This window comes from Antechinus flavipes, chromosome 1, assembly GCF_016432865.1.
Source record: "Antechinus flavipes isolate AdamAnt ecotype Samford, QLD, Australia chromosome 1, AdamAnt_v2, whole genome shotgun sequence".
NCBI lineage: Eukaryota > Metazoa > Chordata > Mammalia > Dasyuromorphia > Dasyuridae > Antechinus > Antechinus flavipes.
Window position 1 is genome coordinate 159923559 of NC_067398.1, and position 19007 is coordinate 159942565.

At 31.4% G+C, this 19007-nt stretch overlaps 1 protein-coding gene across 2 annotated transcripts in view; it reads left to right on the forward strand.

Annotated features, from left to right (window-relative positions):
• Positions 1–19007, forward strand: part of CERT1 (ceramide transporter 1) — a 144095-nt gene that overhangs the window by 97829 nt on the left and 27259 nt on the right. The window contains exons 8-11 of one of the 2 annotated variants that reach the window (XM_051992131.1): positions 3557–3649; positions 12372–12458; positions 15797–15892; positions 16365–16442. In XM_051992131.1, the coding sequence (XP_051848091.1) occupies positions 3557–3649; positions 12372–12458; positions 15797–15892; positions 16365–16442 (354 nt within the window). The remainder of the gene's footprint in view (positions 1–3556; positions 3650–12371; positions 12459–15796; positions 15893–16364; positions 16443–19007) is intronic. The other variant, XM_051992122.1, reaches the window with a different exon arrangement.

The following is a 19007-nucleotide window of genomic DNA, read 5'->3' on the forward strand; positions in this document are numbered from 1 at the left end:
CAAGAATGTAGTTCTGGTTCAGTATCACAAAAACTATCACTATAACTGACCTTATCAATAACCAAACTACCAGAAATCATAATATTTATCTCAATAGATATAGGAAAAGCATTTGATGAAATGCATTGCTCATTCGTATTAAAAATACTACAGAACATAGGAATAAATGGAGTTTTTCTTAAAGTGATAAGGAGCATCTATCTAAAACCATCATCAATCATTGTATGTAATGATGATATCTTAGACACCTTCTCAGTAAGATCAGAGCTCAAACAAGGGTTACCCATTATCACCAGTACTATTCAATATTGTACTAGAAATATTAGCTTTAGCAATAAGAAGGGGAAAAAAGAAATTGGAGGAATTAAAGTAGGTAATGAGGAAACAAAACTATCACTTTTTGTAGGTGATATGCTGGTATACTTAGAGAATCCTAAAGATCAATTTTAAATGACTTGAAACCATTTACAGCCTGAGTAAAGTTGCAGGATATGAAATAACCATATAAATCATCGGCATTTCTATGTTACCAATAAAGTCCAGCAACAAGAGATAGAGAAAACTCATTTAAAATAGCTGTATTTAATATAAAATACTTGGGGGTCTATCTGTCAAGACAAACCCAAGAACTATATGAACACAATTACAAAATTCTTCTCACACAAATAAAATCAGATCTAAACAATTGGAAAAATGCAAATTGTTCATAGCTAGGCTGAGCTAATATAATAAAAATGACAGCTTCACATAAATTAATTTACTTATTTAGTGCCATACCAATCAATCTGCCAAGAAATTACTTTATAGAAATAAAAAAAATAATAATAAAATTCATTTGGAAGAACAAAAGGTCAAGAATATCTAGGAAATTAATGAAAAAAAAGGCAAAGAAAGGTAGCCTAACTGTACCAAACCTAGGACTATATTATAAAGCAGCAAGTACCAAAACCATTTGCTACTAACTAAAAAATAGTGAATCAATCACTGGAATAGGTTAGGTTTATAAGACACAGTAAGTCAGTGACTATAGTTAACCTAGTGTTTAATAAACCCCAAAAATCCATCTTCTGGGATTAGAACTCACTGTTTGACAAAAATTGCTGGGAAAACTGGAAAACATTGTGGCAAAATCTTAAGCATTGATAAATATCTAACACCTTATACCAAGATAAGTTTGAAATAGGTTCATGGTTTAGATGTAAAGGGTGATACTATAAGCAAATTGAACAAGAGTAAGAACAAGTCTACCACTCAGATCTGTAGAGAAGAGAGAAATTTCTGGTTGAAAAAGAACTAGAGAACATTTTGAAATAAGAAATGAATAATTTTGATTATATTAAATTAAAAACTTCCTGTGCAAACAAAACCAAGGAAGCCAAGATTAGAAGAGAAGCAGAAAGCTGGTAAAAATTTTTGCATACAGTGTTTCTGATAAAAAGTCTCATTTCTAAAATATGTAAAGAATTGACTCAAATTTATAGGATGCAAGCCATTCTCCAATTGATAAATGGTCAAAAGGATATGAACAGATAATTTTCAGCTGAAAAAATTAAGACCATTTCTACATGAAATGAAATGCTGTAAATTACTATTGATTAGACAAATGCAAATTAAGGCAACTCTGAAGTACTACTTCATACCTTTACAGATTAGGTAGGGTGACAAGAAAAGATAATAATAAATTTTGGAGGGGATGTGGGAAAACTGGGATACTAATACATTGTTAGTGGAGTTGTGAAATGATTAAAATATCCTGGAGATTAATTTGGAACTATGAAAGGACTATAAGACTGTGTGTACCCTTTGATCTAGCAGTATCTCTTCTGGGTTTGTATCCCAAAGAAATCATTAAAGAGGGAAAAGGACTCACATGTACAAAAATGTTTGTAACAGCACTTTTTGTAGTGGCAATTTACTGGAAATTGAGTAGATGCCTATGAGTTGGGAAGTGACTGAATAAGTTATGGTATATGAATGTAATAGAATATTATTGTTCTATAAGAAATGGTTAGTAGGCTGATTTCAGAAAAGCTTGGAGAGACTTATGTGAACTGATACAAAATGAAGTGAGCAGAACCAAGACCACATTGTATACAGTAACAACAAGATTATGTGATGATCAACTATGGTGGACTTGGTTCTTTTCAACATTGGAGTGATTTAGGCCAATTCCAATAGACTTCTACATCCAGAGAGAACTCTGGAGGCTAAATGTGGATCAAATCATGGTATTTCCACTTTTTGTTGTTGTTTCTTTTTTTCTTGTGTTTGTTTTTCCCTTTTGATCTGTTTTATCTTGTGCAGAATAATGAATGTAGAAATATATTTAGAAAAATTGCTTGTTTAACCTGTATCAGATTCCTAGCTGTCTAGGAGGAAGAAAGGGGGAGGGAAAGAGAAAAATTTGGAATACAAGATTTTGCAAAGGTGAATATTGAAAATTATCTTTGCATGTATTTGGAAAATAAAAAACTGTTAAAAATAAAACTCTGATAAAGGGTAATGACAGTATGTAGTAAAACCAAAAGGCATTCTCAAGTAATTAGATAAAGAATAACTATAGAAAGTTTTCAAAATATGTATGAAATTTATGTACGGAAAAAACATGATTATGTGAAAGGAGTAGAATATTTTTGTCTAGGAGAAAAAGCCAAATATGAATAATTTAAAGAAAAGTTGGAAGAATTGCCAAGTCAAACAAGCAGACTCAAGAAAACAAATGCACAGTAACTACAACTATTTAAATAGATTGCTAAAAGAAACTCTTAAGTAATGGAAAAACTCAATAAGTTCTATAGAAGAGAAATAAATTTTTTTTTCTCTATTATAACCAAGAAGAGTAGAATTACTAAGACAGAATTTGTATACAAAAGAAATGTAGTTTCTGTATTGGATTGTGTTCTTTGTCACAAATTTTAGTTCAAAATGTATAGATTAGTCATCTTGAGAGCAGGTTTAATTAAAAGTATCATCTTCTTGCAAATGAATAAACTAAACATTAGAAGCAAGTGATTTGTCGGTTGTTACACTTATACAAATTATTAGACTCTAGATACAGCCACTGATCTTTAATGTTTTAATATTCTAAAGTTTCATTAAATCAGTAACCAGAAATAAAAGAAGGCTTCTTTTTATTTTAAGGTATTTATTCACCATCCTTTGAATCAAATAATTCTTCTATCCTTTGATTTAGAAATATCTCTGTCCTCTGAGAAAATACAAATATGGTACAAGTATATCAGTGAAGAAATTATTGAAGGATATTTTAGGCCTTTTTTGCTTCTATTGTATTAAGATCTTTTGGTGTTATTAAATCCAATTGACAGATTATGTCATTTTATCTAGGAAAAAATTCTAGTCTTATATTTTTATAAATGATAACATTCTTGAAAAGTCAGTCTAAGTTATAATACATAGTTACTCATACTTGGTAGAAACCCACAATATATTTGATCAAATTCTAGATGCAATGAAGTCCCTGTGTAAAGTAAAGCAATATTATTCATATATGTATTTTTAAAAATTCATTTATGTTAATTGCCTATTTTTTAAACAGGAAATTGAGAAAAAAAGGAGGATAGAAGAAGCTTACAAAAACGCTGTGACTGAACTAAAGAAAAAATCCCATTTTGGAGGACCAGATTATGAGGTATGGATTTCATTATTTTTTATGCAGAAAAAATAGTCTTCCTAAAACTCTTAACTAGGAAGCTTCCTTTTCCACCTGGTAGACTGTGGAATTCCATTGTTGCTCTTTAATGAGAATATTAAAAGAAAACATTAAGAGGGATTAGCAAGTTATTAAATTAAATCTTAACTTATTTTAAAACAATCAGTGCACATTTAATATTCTTTAATTGCTCAGGAAGATTTTCTAATTTAATTTTTCACCTTCAGAGAGATACCATAGCTAAGTTCAAATTCTCCTTTAGACATTTCATAACTTTATGGCAGTGGGTAAACTCTTTAACAACTCCCCAAGACATAATATACTATGTTAGAATGATTGCAATTTGTCAAAGGAGAGAACTCTCAGGACAAAATATCAGAATGTTATTAAATTGACCTAATCCATTTGAGAATTTGGAGTTTTTTGTTTTAGTAAAAATGGATCTCAGAAATAGTTCTTTATATTAACTCTTCAATTTCAGATAGGATTAACTAAATGTGTTTTCTAACATAAGTTGATTTCCATGATATAGCAAGAGCTTATTATTTTGTGCCCCACGCCCCCAATTTAAAAACCCAAACTTAAAAAGGGACTTGGCTAATGGAAGAATCTTCTTTTAACTCATTACCCATTCTGTTTTTAAAAAAGACATTGAGGGAGGATTTTCAACTTGATCTGAATTTTAAGATGTTTACCAAGTAATTACATGAGAGACTGTTCATAATACACCACAATTTTCTATTTGAAAATTATGTAAATAATATATTCTCATTTGGTTATGAATTACTAAATTGATTTACTACATTGTTTTCAGAAATTCATTTATAAAATGTTATGTAGCTAAAATGTCATAAGCTCCTATGTACCTGGAAATAAATGATGTTAATAAATGCTAGTTTCCTAAATTAGAAAAAATTTGGGAGAAAAAGCATACTTGGTAATTTTAACAGATTAAAAGGAACCAAATTGATTCTTCAGTTAAAATAATCACAGACAGATTTAATGTATAATTATTTTTTTAATAGAAGAAACAAAATTAACTGGTGTCTTTACAGTTAAAATTTTTTTCTGCTCTATCAACTTTATTTTTGTTTTAAAAATTCCATTGTGAAATCCACAGACATAATTAGACTTTAGATATGATTTCACAAAATTAGTGAAAATTTTCCAATTTGCTTCTTCTGAAATGCATAGTAACTTTATTAGCTATGCTCTTGTTTGCTAATTTAGTAGAAATACTTTACTACTTTAACAATTTAGTACTTGTAGATAATTTTAGAGTACATTCCAATCACTTAAGTAGATTACTTATATGTTAAGTGCCTACATGTAGATTTTTTAGTCCTTATAAACATTCACATTTTTTTTTTAGTAGTGTGTTAGACCTAGAATAAATACAGTCATCTTGTGTTTTTGTGTTTTAAAGAATATCCCTTTTAACACAAATAATTGCACAGACTGATCTTGATCTATGGATCAAGTATAGTAACTTTTTTTCCTCAAGTGGGAAAAACATACAGAGCACATCATCTTCTCAAAATCACATGAACCTATCTCCTTGATCATAGTGGATCCATGATAGTGAAGTAGAAAGATGTCGTTGCTAATGACGTCATTGTGGTACCATTTTTTATTGACAATATAGTTAACTATTTTTTCTCTTCAACTCCCTGTCTTTCCACGGCTACATTGCCCTTGAGGAAAATAACTGCAAGATGAAAATCTTAGCAGCTTTTTTAATGTCTTGATAAAAGAATTATTTAAGAGCATTAGCTATCTAAATGAGTTGTTCTAGATGAAGACCTGGGACTTCGCACATTTGGTTTTTTATAATTTTAAGAGGCTTTGAAAAATTATCAAAGAGTAAAAGAAAATTGTCTATTAAAATGAACCTCAAAAATGATTTTTATAATGTAAGTCCTTGATGCTTCTTAAAAATAGTTTTATTCCCCTCCACTTGATTTCCTAGGCTAATTGATGTCTCCTCCCTCCCACCTACTCCTGGCTTCATTAAAATTTTGCTTCAGTATTGAAAATGCTACAATATAACCTCCTTTATCTTTTCCATTTCACAGTATCTGTTTTTCCATTAAGGTCCTGCCCTTGGCCTGTGTTGTCTTTATTAAAAGCACGTTTTGCCTTTGTTCATATTATTCCCTCCATTCTTTTGTTTATGAAATTTAATTTTTTGAAATTCATCTAAAATGCTACTTCTAGGATACCTTCATAAATTTTTCCATCTTCATGTCAGTAATAACCCTTGCCTCTTAGTTCTCATGTAGTATTTGGTTTTATTTTTGCTCTGGTGCATTTACAGTATATTAATATTTCATTATTATTTGTACCTTATCCTCATTTTAAACTTTTAAGCTCTGTGAGGACACAGACTATGTTTTGTCAGAATCTCTTTTCCCCCAGAAATTTAAGACTTTACATCTAGCAGATACTTAGCAATTTTTGAAATTGAATAGAGAGCTGTCTGACCTTGGAAAAAGGAAGACCTTGATTTAGGTCCTATGTTTTGACACATTTTAACTGTGTGATAGTGGGAAATTTATTTAATCTCTAGTGTTATAGAAAGTTAAGACTGCATTGCAGAGAAATTGTCAACTTGCAGTGATAAAGGTACTTTCTTCACATACAAGTTTCTTATGTTAATGAAATCACAGATCCAGTCTATTTCCTTTACCCATTTCTAAGTTCTCTCCAAATCCAGTGGAAGGTGATGTCTCATGCATTTTTAAGCCCAGCTGACTTCTTGTTTAAATTCTTAGTCATATATCTTTTTTTAAAATCTTACCTATGATCTCTTACTCTTTCATCCCTTCTTCCATCTTGACTTTATCTTCATTGTAGTCCAGATTCCAATCTCCTCACACCTTGATTTTTTTCAGTTGTTTACCAACTAGATTTTTACCTACATTCTCTCTATTTAATCCTACATTCTTCTTCACATTAATATTTCTCTCAGACTAAATTGAATTATGTAAAGAAGACATTTAGGACCGTCTTTGTTTAACAGCTTCAAATTCTTCTCAGTTGGTTCTTTATTTTCTGCCTTATGACTTGAAAAACATTTTTTTAAAGCTATCTATGTCCCTTCAAATTTAGAAATTTTTACTTGTCTTTATACATACCAACCTGTATATTTACCATATCTTTCTTTTCTTTTGGCGAGGCAATTGGGCTTAAGTGACTTTGCCCAGGGATACATAGCTACTAAGTGTTAAATGTCTGAGGCTGGATTGTGAACTCAGTTCCTCCTGCTTTCAAGACCCGTACTCTTTTCACTGCCCCATCTAGGTGTCCCTTCTGTCTTTCTTAAAGGTAATCGTGGTGTAGGGAAATGAGCTCTGGATTTGAAGTCAGTAAAGATCTGGTTTCAAATGCTGCCTTTTATCCTTACTAGCTGTGCGGATATAGCCTTATTTAAACTTCCTGTGTCTTGATTCTTCATCTAGAGAATGTTGTTAACATCTGTGGGGTCTACTTCACAGTGCTATTGTTAAGATTGAGCAAGATTGTGTGGGTACTTTGCAAATCCTAAAATGCTACTTAAATATAAGTTTATTTCTCTTGCCTTTGTTTTTTGAACAAAAGTTCAAATATGACTTAGGTTATAGAAACATTCAAACACGGTCCATTAATTTTAATTATCTTTATTGACAAAACATAATGAAAAAATGAAGGTATCATTCCAAAATCATAATTAAATTTCTATAATCTAAGATCTCTTTGAACCTTGGCTAATCTTATTTACTTAGAATACTAATATATCTCATAATTAGAGAATTCCAAATTTCTAAGCTACTACAATGGCCATCTAGTCAAAACTAAACATGAACAAGGATCCTCTCTATGTCTTACCCAACAAGTGATATTTAAGTTATTAAGGGGTGTTTTCCAAAGTATGGGAATATTCTGCTTTCCACACTATTCAATTTTTGAATAGATATAGTTATTAGGAAACTTTTCTTCATTAATCTAGATTTTCTTCTTTCCATATTCTGTTTTGGGCCTTATGTGAAGATACTCATTTAGTTATAACATTGGTCTACTTTTAAGCAGATTTCTCCTAGTTCTGCCAGAGGACAAATTAGGCAAATTCAGTTCCTCTTCCACATGGCACCTATTCAGATACTTGAGACTGTTCTTCATGTGTGTCATCTATTTCACTCACCTGCTTTCTTTTTGATAAACAATCATAGTTGTAGCATCCCCAAGATAAATATCCCTTTACCTCTCATACAGCACAAAGTTTTTTGCCACTCTGCTTGCCTTCCTCTAAAATCTATACAGTTTATCAAAGGTTTTCCTAAACTGTAGTTTTCAGAACTGAAATCTACCAGAGTAAGATTCTAGGAAAGATCCCCACTCATTATATCTAGAATGTTTGCTTATGTAATTCAACTCAGTTGAATTTGTAGTCCATTATACCTCCTAATATTTTTTAGACAAACTAATATGTAATCGTGTATTTGTGAGCTTTTTTTTTTTTTTTAACTCAGACTGAGACTGCATTTTATTTTATCAGATTTGATCGAGTCTTGTCACCCATTGATATTTTTCTCATCTTACTTCCATCATCTAGGGAATTACTTACTTCTGCTATCTTTGTTTCACCTCAAAATTTGATAAACACAGCATCTATCTAAATCATTAATGAAATGGTTAACCAGCAGAAAGCCAAACTCAGATCTTTGGTACATTTTGCTGCATACCTTCTTCCAAGTTAATCTATTCTCCACATTTCTCATTTATCCAGTTACTAATCCACATAAGTGTACTATTGTCTGTAGATCTTCATCTTATCCACAAGATTGACATGGGATTCTATATCAGATGCACTGTTAAAGTCCTGGTAAACTCTGTCTTTTTTCTTTTTCTTTTTTTTTTTTATTTTAATTTTATTTTATTTAATAATAACTTTGTATTGACAGAATCCATGCCAGGGTAATTTTTTACAACATTATTCCTTGCACTCGCTTATGTTTCATTTTTTTCCCTCCCTCCCTCCACCCCCCTCCCCAAGATGGCAAGCAGTCCTATATATGTTAAATATGTTGCAGTATATCCTAGATACAATACATATTTGCAGAACCAAACAGTTCTCCTGTTTCACAGGGAGAATTGGATTCAGAAGGTAAAAATAACTCGGGAAGAAAATCAAAAATGCAAATAGTTCACATTCGTTTCCCAGTGTTCCTTCTTTGGGTGTAGCTGTTTCTGTCCATCATTTATCCATTGAAACTCAGTTAGGTCTCTTTGTCATAGAAATCCACTTCCATCAGAATACATCCTCATACAATATCGTTGTCGAAGTGTATAATGATCTCCTGGTTCTGCTCATCTCACTTAGCATCAGTCCATGTAGGTCTCTCCAAGCCTCTCTGTATTCATCCTGCTGGTCATTTCTTACAGAGCAATAATATTCCATAACATTCATATACCACAATTTACCCAGCCATTCTCCAATTGATGGGCATCCATTCATTTTCCAGTTTCTAGCCTCTACAAACAGGGCTGCTACAAACATTTTGGCACATACAGGTTCCTTTCCCTTTTTTAGTATCTCTTTGGGGTATAAGCCCAATAGAAACACTGCTGGATCAAAGGGTATGCACAGTTTGATAACTTTTTGGGCATAATTCCAGATTGCTCTCCAGAATGGTTGGATTCGTTCACAACTCCACCAACAATGCATCAGTGTCCCCGTTTTCCCGCATCCCCTCCAACATTCATCATTATTTTTTCCTGTCATCTTAGCCAATCTAACAGGTGTGTAGTGATATCTCAGAGTTGTCTTAATTTGCATTTCTCTGATCAATAATGATTTGGAACACTCTTTCATGTGAGTGGTAATAGTTTCAATTTCATCATCTGAAAATTGTCTGTTCATATCCTTTGACCATTTATCAATTGGAGAATGGCTTGATTTTTTATAAATTTGAGTCAGTTCTCTATATATTTTGGAAATGAGCCCTTTATCAGAACCTTTAATTGATGTTTTCCCAGTTTGTTGCTTCCCTACTAATCTTGTTTGCATTCTGTCTTTTTTCTTGATCTATCATTCTAGTACCATTGCTCGGAAAGGAAATAAGCTTAATGCAATATGATATGTTCTTAATGAAATAATATTGTTTCTTTGTGTTTACTCATCTATTCAGTAACACATTCTAAAATTTAAACATTATTAGGAATTCAAATCAAGCTGGTTATCTTGTAGTTGACAGATTCCATTCTCCTTTTTGAAAATTGGGACTACATTCACCTTTCTTTAGTTGTACAATATCAGGTCCATTCCCCATGATTTTTCAGATAACAATAGCGGTTCACTATTATTTTTTAGTACTTTAAATATTTAAAGATGAAATTCAACTGGACCAAATGACTAGAACATTTTACTTGCTATCTGTTAAATTTTGTTCATTTAGCATTTTTAGATCCAAAGGTCACTTTCCTTAGGGTAGAAAGCAAAAATCAAATAAGAAATGAACATCTTTCTTCTCTTATCAGTTATCCCATGACTCCAAATATTCATATTATTCCTTATTTGGCTTTTAAAAAATCATTTTTGTTTTCCCTAACTTTTATACTAGCTATAAATCATTCTGAGCTTAACTCTTCTGACATGTTATAGACTATATCATGATATTTTTTAAAAATCCTGTTTCCTTTACCTGCTTTTGTATTAAATATATGTCTTTAAAATCTCAGTAGGTTGATGAGTTCCCTATGCATCCATATTGTTCTCTTTCTACAACTCCCTTTATCATGATGATTTTGTTTTCAGAATTTTATTCTTGAGAACACTCTCAAAAGACAAATAAAACTAAAAGATATTTCCTTGAAAAAAAATAAAAAGTTGGTAAACCTTTAGCTAACCTTAATTTAAAAGAACAGGGAAATAAAATTGAAAATAAGAAAAACAAAAGTAAGATAACAGCATTAAAAAAATTACCAGAACCTACCATATATAGCTAAATGTCTACAAATCTCATGATTCAAAAGAAATGATGCTTTGTATTTTTGATTTCCTTCACAGACTAATAGTACACTATTTCAAAGTCCGATTCTTTTTGTACAGCAAAATTACTGTTTGGACATGTATACTTGTATTGTGTTTAATTTATATTATAACATATTTAACATGTATTAGTCAACCTGCCATCTGGGGGGGAGGGGGGGAGGAAGAAGGGGAAAAATTGGAACAAAAGATTTGGCAATTGTCAATGCTGTAAAATTATCCATGCACATAACTTGTAAATAAAAAGCTATTTAAAAAAAAAAGAAAAGAAACAATGCTTTATATATCCAAAAAGTAAAATATCTACATTTTTTTTAAAAAAAGAGATATCTCTTACTCCATTTAAAAAAAAAAAAAGAAAAGAAACAATGCTTTATATATCCAAAAAGTAAAATATCTACATTTTTTTTTAAAAAAAGAGATATCTCTTACTCCATTTAAAAAAAAAAAAAGATGAGTGAAAGAGTGTGAAGAATCAATGAAAAACAATAATCTAAATTCATTTCAAAGAAAATTCTCTCAAATTTAATCGTGTTTGAAAGAATTGATACTTGCAGTATAGATTTTCAGAAACAGAAAAGGAAAACATTCTGCCAAGCTCCTTTTATGAGACAGATATAAAACAATAAAGCTAAGAAAGAACTCCAGAAAAATGTCATTAATACTTATTTTCAAATATTTTAACTAGATCTGGACAAAAAGAGAATCTTCCATTCTTTCCAATATGACTTTTCTGTAAATTTTTACTCATGTGGAACCCTCCCTACTCTAAACTTTTAGACATTTGGGTTCCCCAAATTTTGGAGACATATGCCAGGCTTTCCTAGAAATTCTGTGATGGCGTATTCACTGACTCCTATTATTTATATCATTTTTACCCCAGCATCCATTTCCTTGCTGTTGCTAAGAATGATCAAAATGATTTCTCCCTTTTTGGTTATTACATATAAATGATGTGATTATTATTTATGCTAGTCAAGAAATTGTTAGCTGCTCTAGTTTTAGCAGAGGAAGCACTAGTTCCAAAAGTTAGCCAGGTAGTTGACATTCCCCAAGATTATTTTATCATGATTTTATGCCCAAATTATGTTTTGCCTAAACTAGTAATTCTTTTTCTACTTTCTATCCAGGTGATCCCTTGCCACCTTTATATGTACTTTGTGACACAATCATTTTTGTTTCAATTTCCTTGCCATTGCTTATTCTAATTTCCTGAAATGAAATTTTTCAAACTTTGCTCCTTTAAAGACTCAGACTGCCTTATTTTTTCTTTTCATGTGACCTTCCTGGTCTAGTTCATATTAATTTTCTCTTTCTCTTAATTCTCAAAGGACTCAACTATTTGACTTATTTAGCATTTGATCAAATGTAGTGTTTTTAACCCTGTATGTGGTTTTTTTTTTCAACCGAATTATACGCTTCTTGAAGGCAAAGAATTTAATGTGTATAGCTAGTATTGCCCACAATTTGTGATCATTATACAAAGTATGAACTGATATTTGAATGAATAACTATAGAATTATAACTTTTACATATGGGACATTGTAATTGTTCTTTAATGTAATTAATGGCATTAGATCTCAGTAGACTAATATTGGAATTAAAGCTCTGCAGTAGAGAATGGTTCTAATGTATGTTTAATTACGTTTTCTTTTTCCTATGTGTTGGAAATAGGAAGGTCCAAATAGTCTGATTAATGAGGAGGAATTCTTTGATGCTGTTGAAGCTGCTCTTGACAGACAAGATAAAATAGAAGAACAGGTATTTTTAATAATAATTTAAGATGAATATTAATGTTGTAAGCATTCTTTCCTATATGCAGTGATTCTATTTAAGTCAATGAACTTGTTTCACATTAATGATTTGAATTTAGAGATTTTTTTGAAAAATATCCTGTATCTCATTTCAGTTCCAGTAAAGTAGATGAGAAATCATTGGGGTTTTTCATTACAAGGCCAGGCTGTGACTGAATAGAATATTATATGTGGGGTAAAAAGGTAGATTTGCTTTTCTTTCTCTTCCACATCCAAGCATAGTCTGCAATAAGGATAATTTTGCAGTTAGTTTCCTTGTACCTTCCCCATCCTCATAGAAAGCAAACAAATAAAATACATTTAGGTCCATTAGAGTTGATAAGATTACATTTCCCCAGAGATTCGCAGGAAGCCGTGATGGGGAAAGGAGCAAATATGTCCCCCAAAAAAAAATGTTATTTGATATATAATAATTTGCTTAGTACTTTCCTTTTAATTTCAAGAGATATTGGTATAATAAACTAGAATTTTTGGATATTTTTATCTTCTGTTAAAATATTTTTGGGTGAAAATAAAGTAGTAAGTCAATTCCATCAGTAAAAGAAAACTAGAGAATCTAAGTTATTCTGGGTTCTTTTTTTGTTTCATTGAAAATTTTTATTGAATATTGCTTAAAATGGTATTGGATTTTGGAATTTTGTGGTGTCATTTCATCATAGTTCTACTTCTAATGGAATTTATTCTGTAGTACATTTTGCTAGTGAATAGCAATAAGTATTGCTATTAAACATAGAATTTTTTTCATTAAGTTCTATATAATTATTGATAGACAGTGTGGCAGAATGGATATAAATAGCCTCAGAATTAGGAAAACTGGGTTCAAGGATTGCTCCTGACACATTGGCAATGCTGAACTCGAGCAAGTCACTTAACTTCTTGGTTTTACCCTAGCAACTCAAACATGAAAAGCTGCAAAAGAACAGCTGCTCATCTTTGCTAAAGAAAATTTCCCTACTGGAAGTTTCCTATACCAAGTAAATCACTTATTCATGGAATATGTTTTGTGTGTATGCATGTATGCATATTATCATTATGTGTTACATGTATACTTAACATCAAAATAAATAGAAGTAGTATTATTCTGCTTCTCCTTTAAGAATATCCTAGCTCATTCTTCTTCTATCAATACTATGAATTTAATTTCACAATTAAAATAACAATAGTTTGAGTGTTTATTTTACTTAGTAATAATGTGAAAGAAAGATAGCTCTCAGTTTAAGATAACCTGTATTACCATTCCCCTTTCCCTCTCCAAAAAGATTTATAATTTTGTAATAATGACAAAAACTAGCAGAAATCAGTCTATTTTTTTTATGCTGTATTACTATGGCCTTCTGTTTTTATGCTGAATATCTTATTTCAGAACTTGTTATTGTCATTTTTTCTGTTCTCTTCAGGTTTTCCTCACCTTTATTCTTTCTTATTAGTTCTAACAGTTGCTTGTATATCAATTGATTCTGCCTACCATTCATTTGCTCCTCTAATTTATTTACACAAATTCTTATAATAATTCTTAAATATTCTTAAGGAACAGATGTTGTTACCATGTCACTTTTCTCTCTATTTCCTCTAGGATCCTCTTATCATTAGCTGACCTTCACAGTGTAGCTTTATATAATGGAGAAATTAAACATCATTCCCCATAATATTCTATATTTCAGGCAGACTCGACTATATGCTCTTCCCTATACTTGGCATTTCATCTTCCATCTCCATATACTTTTTTTTTTAATTCAGACTGGAACATTTTCTTCCTTACACATCTTTAGAACGAACCCTTGTTCTCTTCAGGGCTTAGTTGAAATACCATGTCCTGTAAGAGTACTTTAGAATTCTTCAAATGTTAATGCTGTATCCGACCCATCCCACCACCTCTATAAGTATATTTTATATATCTCATTTATTTTTTTCCAGCTTGTTTAATATTTAGGGTCCATAAGGCTATATAATAACATGTTACTGAATTAGTAAAGCAAGTGTGTAAGGTACCTTCCCTCAGAAAGTATAGTCATTTATTTTCTTAATCATGTGATTGTAGAGCAATTTACTCTGAGCCTGTTTACTTAAATATATAATGGAGATGATAATATTAAATTGTTTCATAGGATCTTATTTGAATAAGAGCTAGAATCATTTAAACCTGCTCCCCTCATTATAGTAGATGAACTACACATACTTATCTGTGACCATGTCATCTCCCTTTCTAGTTTATAAGCTCCTTAAGAAGCAGGAACTGCTCACTTTTTATAGATGTGTTCCCAGTGCCCAGTACATTGCTGGGCACATAGGCAATTAACTAGTGCTTGTCGACTTTTGTTTTTTATATCCATTACATTAGCTTTATTTCCATCAGTGAAATCTGAGATAGAACGTTTCTTTTAATTTTAACTGATTTTGGGCTGCCTTAATCCAGGAATAGTGCAGCTGACCTCTTTCACCACTAGAAGGCATATTATGCTACTTAGAAATGTTTCTTGTATATATTTTGACTGTTTCAGTAGTTAAAAACAGAAGATATTTAGCAAGTAAACATTCGTTGGTCTTTTAGGTCTATAAGGGACCTCATCTATAAAATTAAGGAACATATCTGTACTACCTCCCAGTGTTTTTATTTTAAATTAGTCCCTTTGTTAAAAGGTTGATCTTACTATGCTTTTGATTTCTTTGTAATTTAAAACTGGCCTGTGTTTCTCCTATTTCGAAATCCAAATTTGAAATAGTAATATGGAGCATTTAAAGGTTAAGTGATTGCCCAGAGGTCACAAAGCCAGTCTGTGGCAGAGGCAGAACTTAAAATTCTGGGCTTCCTTACTCAGAGGCCAGCTCTCTGTCCAACACATGATGCTACTGCTGCTTTTATTTTTTTTTTTAAACTAATGAAACTGAAGCCTAGAAAAGTATAGTTACAAAGCTCACTCATTTTATATATTGCTCATTCTTTTTATTATCACATCATCTCTGATATCATAGGCAGTATAAGTATTATTATAAGAAAACTGAGGCTTAGAAGCTGTAAGTAAAAGATACTAAGCAGATCAACGAGAAAATTAGTGTAGTTTGAAGACAATGAACTGTCCATAGACTAAGGCAGTGGTGGTTGTATGGGTGGGTGAGTTAGTGGCAGAATGGGCAGGTATGAAATGTTAGGATTTAGCAAAATAAAATATTTTATTATTATTAGTTTTTCCTATAATTATGCATTTATAAATACTGAGTGGTCAATAACTAGTAATGGGATCTACCCTTGGGCTACAACATATTTTTAACATATTCTTTTCCCTCCAGTCACAGAGTGAAAAGAGCAGATTGCATTGGCCTACATCCCTACCACCATCTAGTGATGTTTATTCTTCTGTGGGTACTCATAGATTTGCTCAACAGGTAAGACAAATTAACTTTAGAATTTATAGAAAGCTATGCCATATAACTTTGTCTTTAGCATTTGAAAATAGATTTTATGCTATGATTTGCAAACCTTCCTAAGTAAATTTATCAGTTAACCTTTTCACTTCAAAAATCACTTAAGAAAATTGTTTATATTTGTTATACTCTGTATCTTTGCCATTTTCTTCCCTATGTTCTTTTCACTGTATCTACCAAATAAAACAAACAAAAAATCCTTCTAAATTCATCTTTCTTTTTCTTTGTACTGGAAAAAGTTATATTCCTTATTAAAAAAAAATATTGGAGCAAAATACATAATAGGTACATGAAGTCAGCACTTTTTGCCGTGCTTATTTCGTATGGTGCTTTGTTTTTCCTTTTCTTTATCTTGTGTTTGGAAGTTGGTACTGAATGCTCTATTGTGCCTTTGTTCTGATTACTTGGTTTTTTCTTTGTCTGTCTCTGGTAGCCCTATAGTCGCTCTTCCTCCATGTCTTCCATTGATCTAGTCAGTGCCTCTGATGATGTTCACAGATTCAGCGCACAGGTACTGTACAAATGCATGGAGTGAACTTGAGTTATGTGCTGTGTTTCATCCTATTTTTCTAGTTCTTGGAATTCTTTGGGTTAGGTCACTTGGTTTTTTGGTTCTAAATCAATAACAAAAAGCAATAAAAAGGCATTCTTTTTCTACTAAACAGTTATTCTTCCATGCATGCTTTGTACTCTTTTGACCTCCTGGAGCCTACATGAGCAAGGAATTTGAATTTTTCCCTATTATAAGCTGTATAGTAACTATCTTCATATAAGATACCACATTTCTAATAGAGGAGGTATTACATGGGACTAAATGATACAGATTTGTTAAGAGTCTATAATAATACAATTGAATTATAATCAGTACAATAACTTCAAAACTATAATTTGAAGAAGGAAGTAAAGTTTTTTGCTACTTTTGAGGCTTCAGCTTCTTTACTCATGGTCATTCTAGCACTATACAACTCTTAGGGTAGCTTACATTTTATTTATACCAGATGGTTTTTTTATATATTAAATCATTAAATTGACATTCTAATATAGGTAATCATAGAATCTAGAGGTCAAAAGAACTTTGGCGAAGTTATTTAGTCCACCCCCTTTATTTTACAGATAAACTGAGATTCATTTTGGTCTAGACATTTTTCCTAATGTATTAGAAAATAATGACTTTTGAAGTTAGATATTTCAGAAGAGCTAGTAGCTTTAACTATAACTAAAATAGAGTTGCTTTAAAACTACATTGACATACATAATCATTATTTTGATTATGTCCACTTTTTGCCATTTTATTTTTTGTCTTTATTCAAGGATGTGTCTATCTGTCCCTTCCTCCCTCCCTTACGCTCTCCTTCCCTTCCCGCCCTTCTGCCCCTTCTTCCCTCCCTTCTTTCTTCTCTCTCTCCTTCCCTCCGTCCTTCCTTCTTTTCTTCCTTCTCTCCCTCTCTCTTTGCTTCTCTCCTCCTCTCTCTTGAATTATCTGACTTTGGATGGGAGATGGATAGTTATTAAAAAGGTCCAAAGCATACAATATAAGCTGAGCATTGAGCAATCGGAAAACTGGGAAGTAGTGACAGAATAGCACACATTCACCTAATTGACAATGCCAAAGGAGTTTTCTATTCTGCTGGTAATCTATCTACTATTACTGTTACAGTTCAATACCTAAATATGGCTATTAGTTTTGTGATTTTTTTTTTTTTTTAATATCCCCAATAGACCACATCTCTTTTCCTGACCAGTTTTCTTGTTAAAAAAAAAATATTGGGCCTAACAAGGTAATAAGCATTTATCAAGCAGTTACTTTATGCAAGGCTCATAGTGAAACATAGAAAATAGTTAAATGTCGAATGATCAATTTCTGCTGCAAATTTCTATTGTGAATCTAGCACCACTACTAGAAAAACTTAGTTATCTATCATAATATATAATATGTAGTTGCTAATATTACCTTAATTATTTGATGTCAATTCCTTCAGAGTTTTTATAATTATTTTTGGTGCATGTACTGTTAAATCTATATATATACTTTAAAAATTTCTGAATACTCAGGAAAATTTTAGCTGTTAAAAAAAGCTTTTGACATAGTATGAAACAGATTTTCCAATTATAATTTTACATGTAAGTCAGATTTATGTCAGTTTTTTCTCTGAAGTTGGAACAGGAAGAGAAATTTAAAACTGATAGCTTTTTAAAAATATGTATCTTTAAAAGTTTTTTTTTTCTTGAACATATTAATATATTAGTGTCCTTCCCCAAAAATTTTCAGTATTTGTCAGGATAGATTTTGTTCCTAAACACAAAAACAAATAAACCTGTTTTGCGTAGCTCATTTAGCAAAGCACAAGTAAATCCAATCAGAAATCACCCACATATAATCCATCTGTTCTGGAACTTTGAACTGTTTCTCTGTCCATAATATACTTTCCATAATATACATATTTTGTAAAAATAAAAAGTTAATTAGTAGATTTTTTCCATATATCCATAATATATCAGTGACAAAGCTAGAATTCAAGAAGTGTTATTCTTAATATTCTAAGTCTGCTTTATATGAATTAAAAAATAGCTAAAAATTCTTAGCGTTCATTTCTCTCTATCCTCTTCCCTTTAATATTATGAAAACAGAAGCTGCAAAGAAGAGATGGAAGATTTAGAGGTGGTTGTCTGCGCATGCTTATGATTGGGGTGTGTCAAATAGAGCTCTGCTGGCATAGTTCGTTGTCTTGTGTTTCTTGCGCTCAAGGTGAATTAGAGATTACATGGGAGCTAAGAGTCTTTACACCCAGGTAACAGCATTCCAATAACAGATAAAGAAAAAAAAATAATAGAGATTAGCACTGACTTGTTGACCTCAACCATCTATATTATGATTAACAAAGCTCCTAATTGAGTTTGACTGCCCCATGAAATTAATGAATACCTTGAGTTAACTTAGTATTGGTGACTATTACACTTGTTTAAAATTATCCTCTAGGGTAGGGCTTCTTAAACTTTTTCTACTTGTGATGCCTTTTAGCCCAAGACCCTCATATGATGCTGGGTATATAGGCATATAATATAGGTACACAAATCA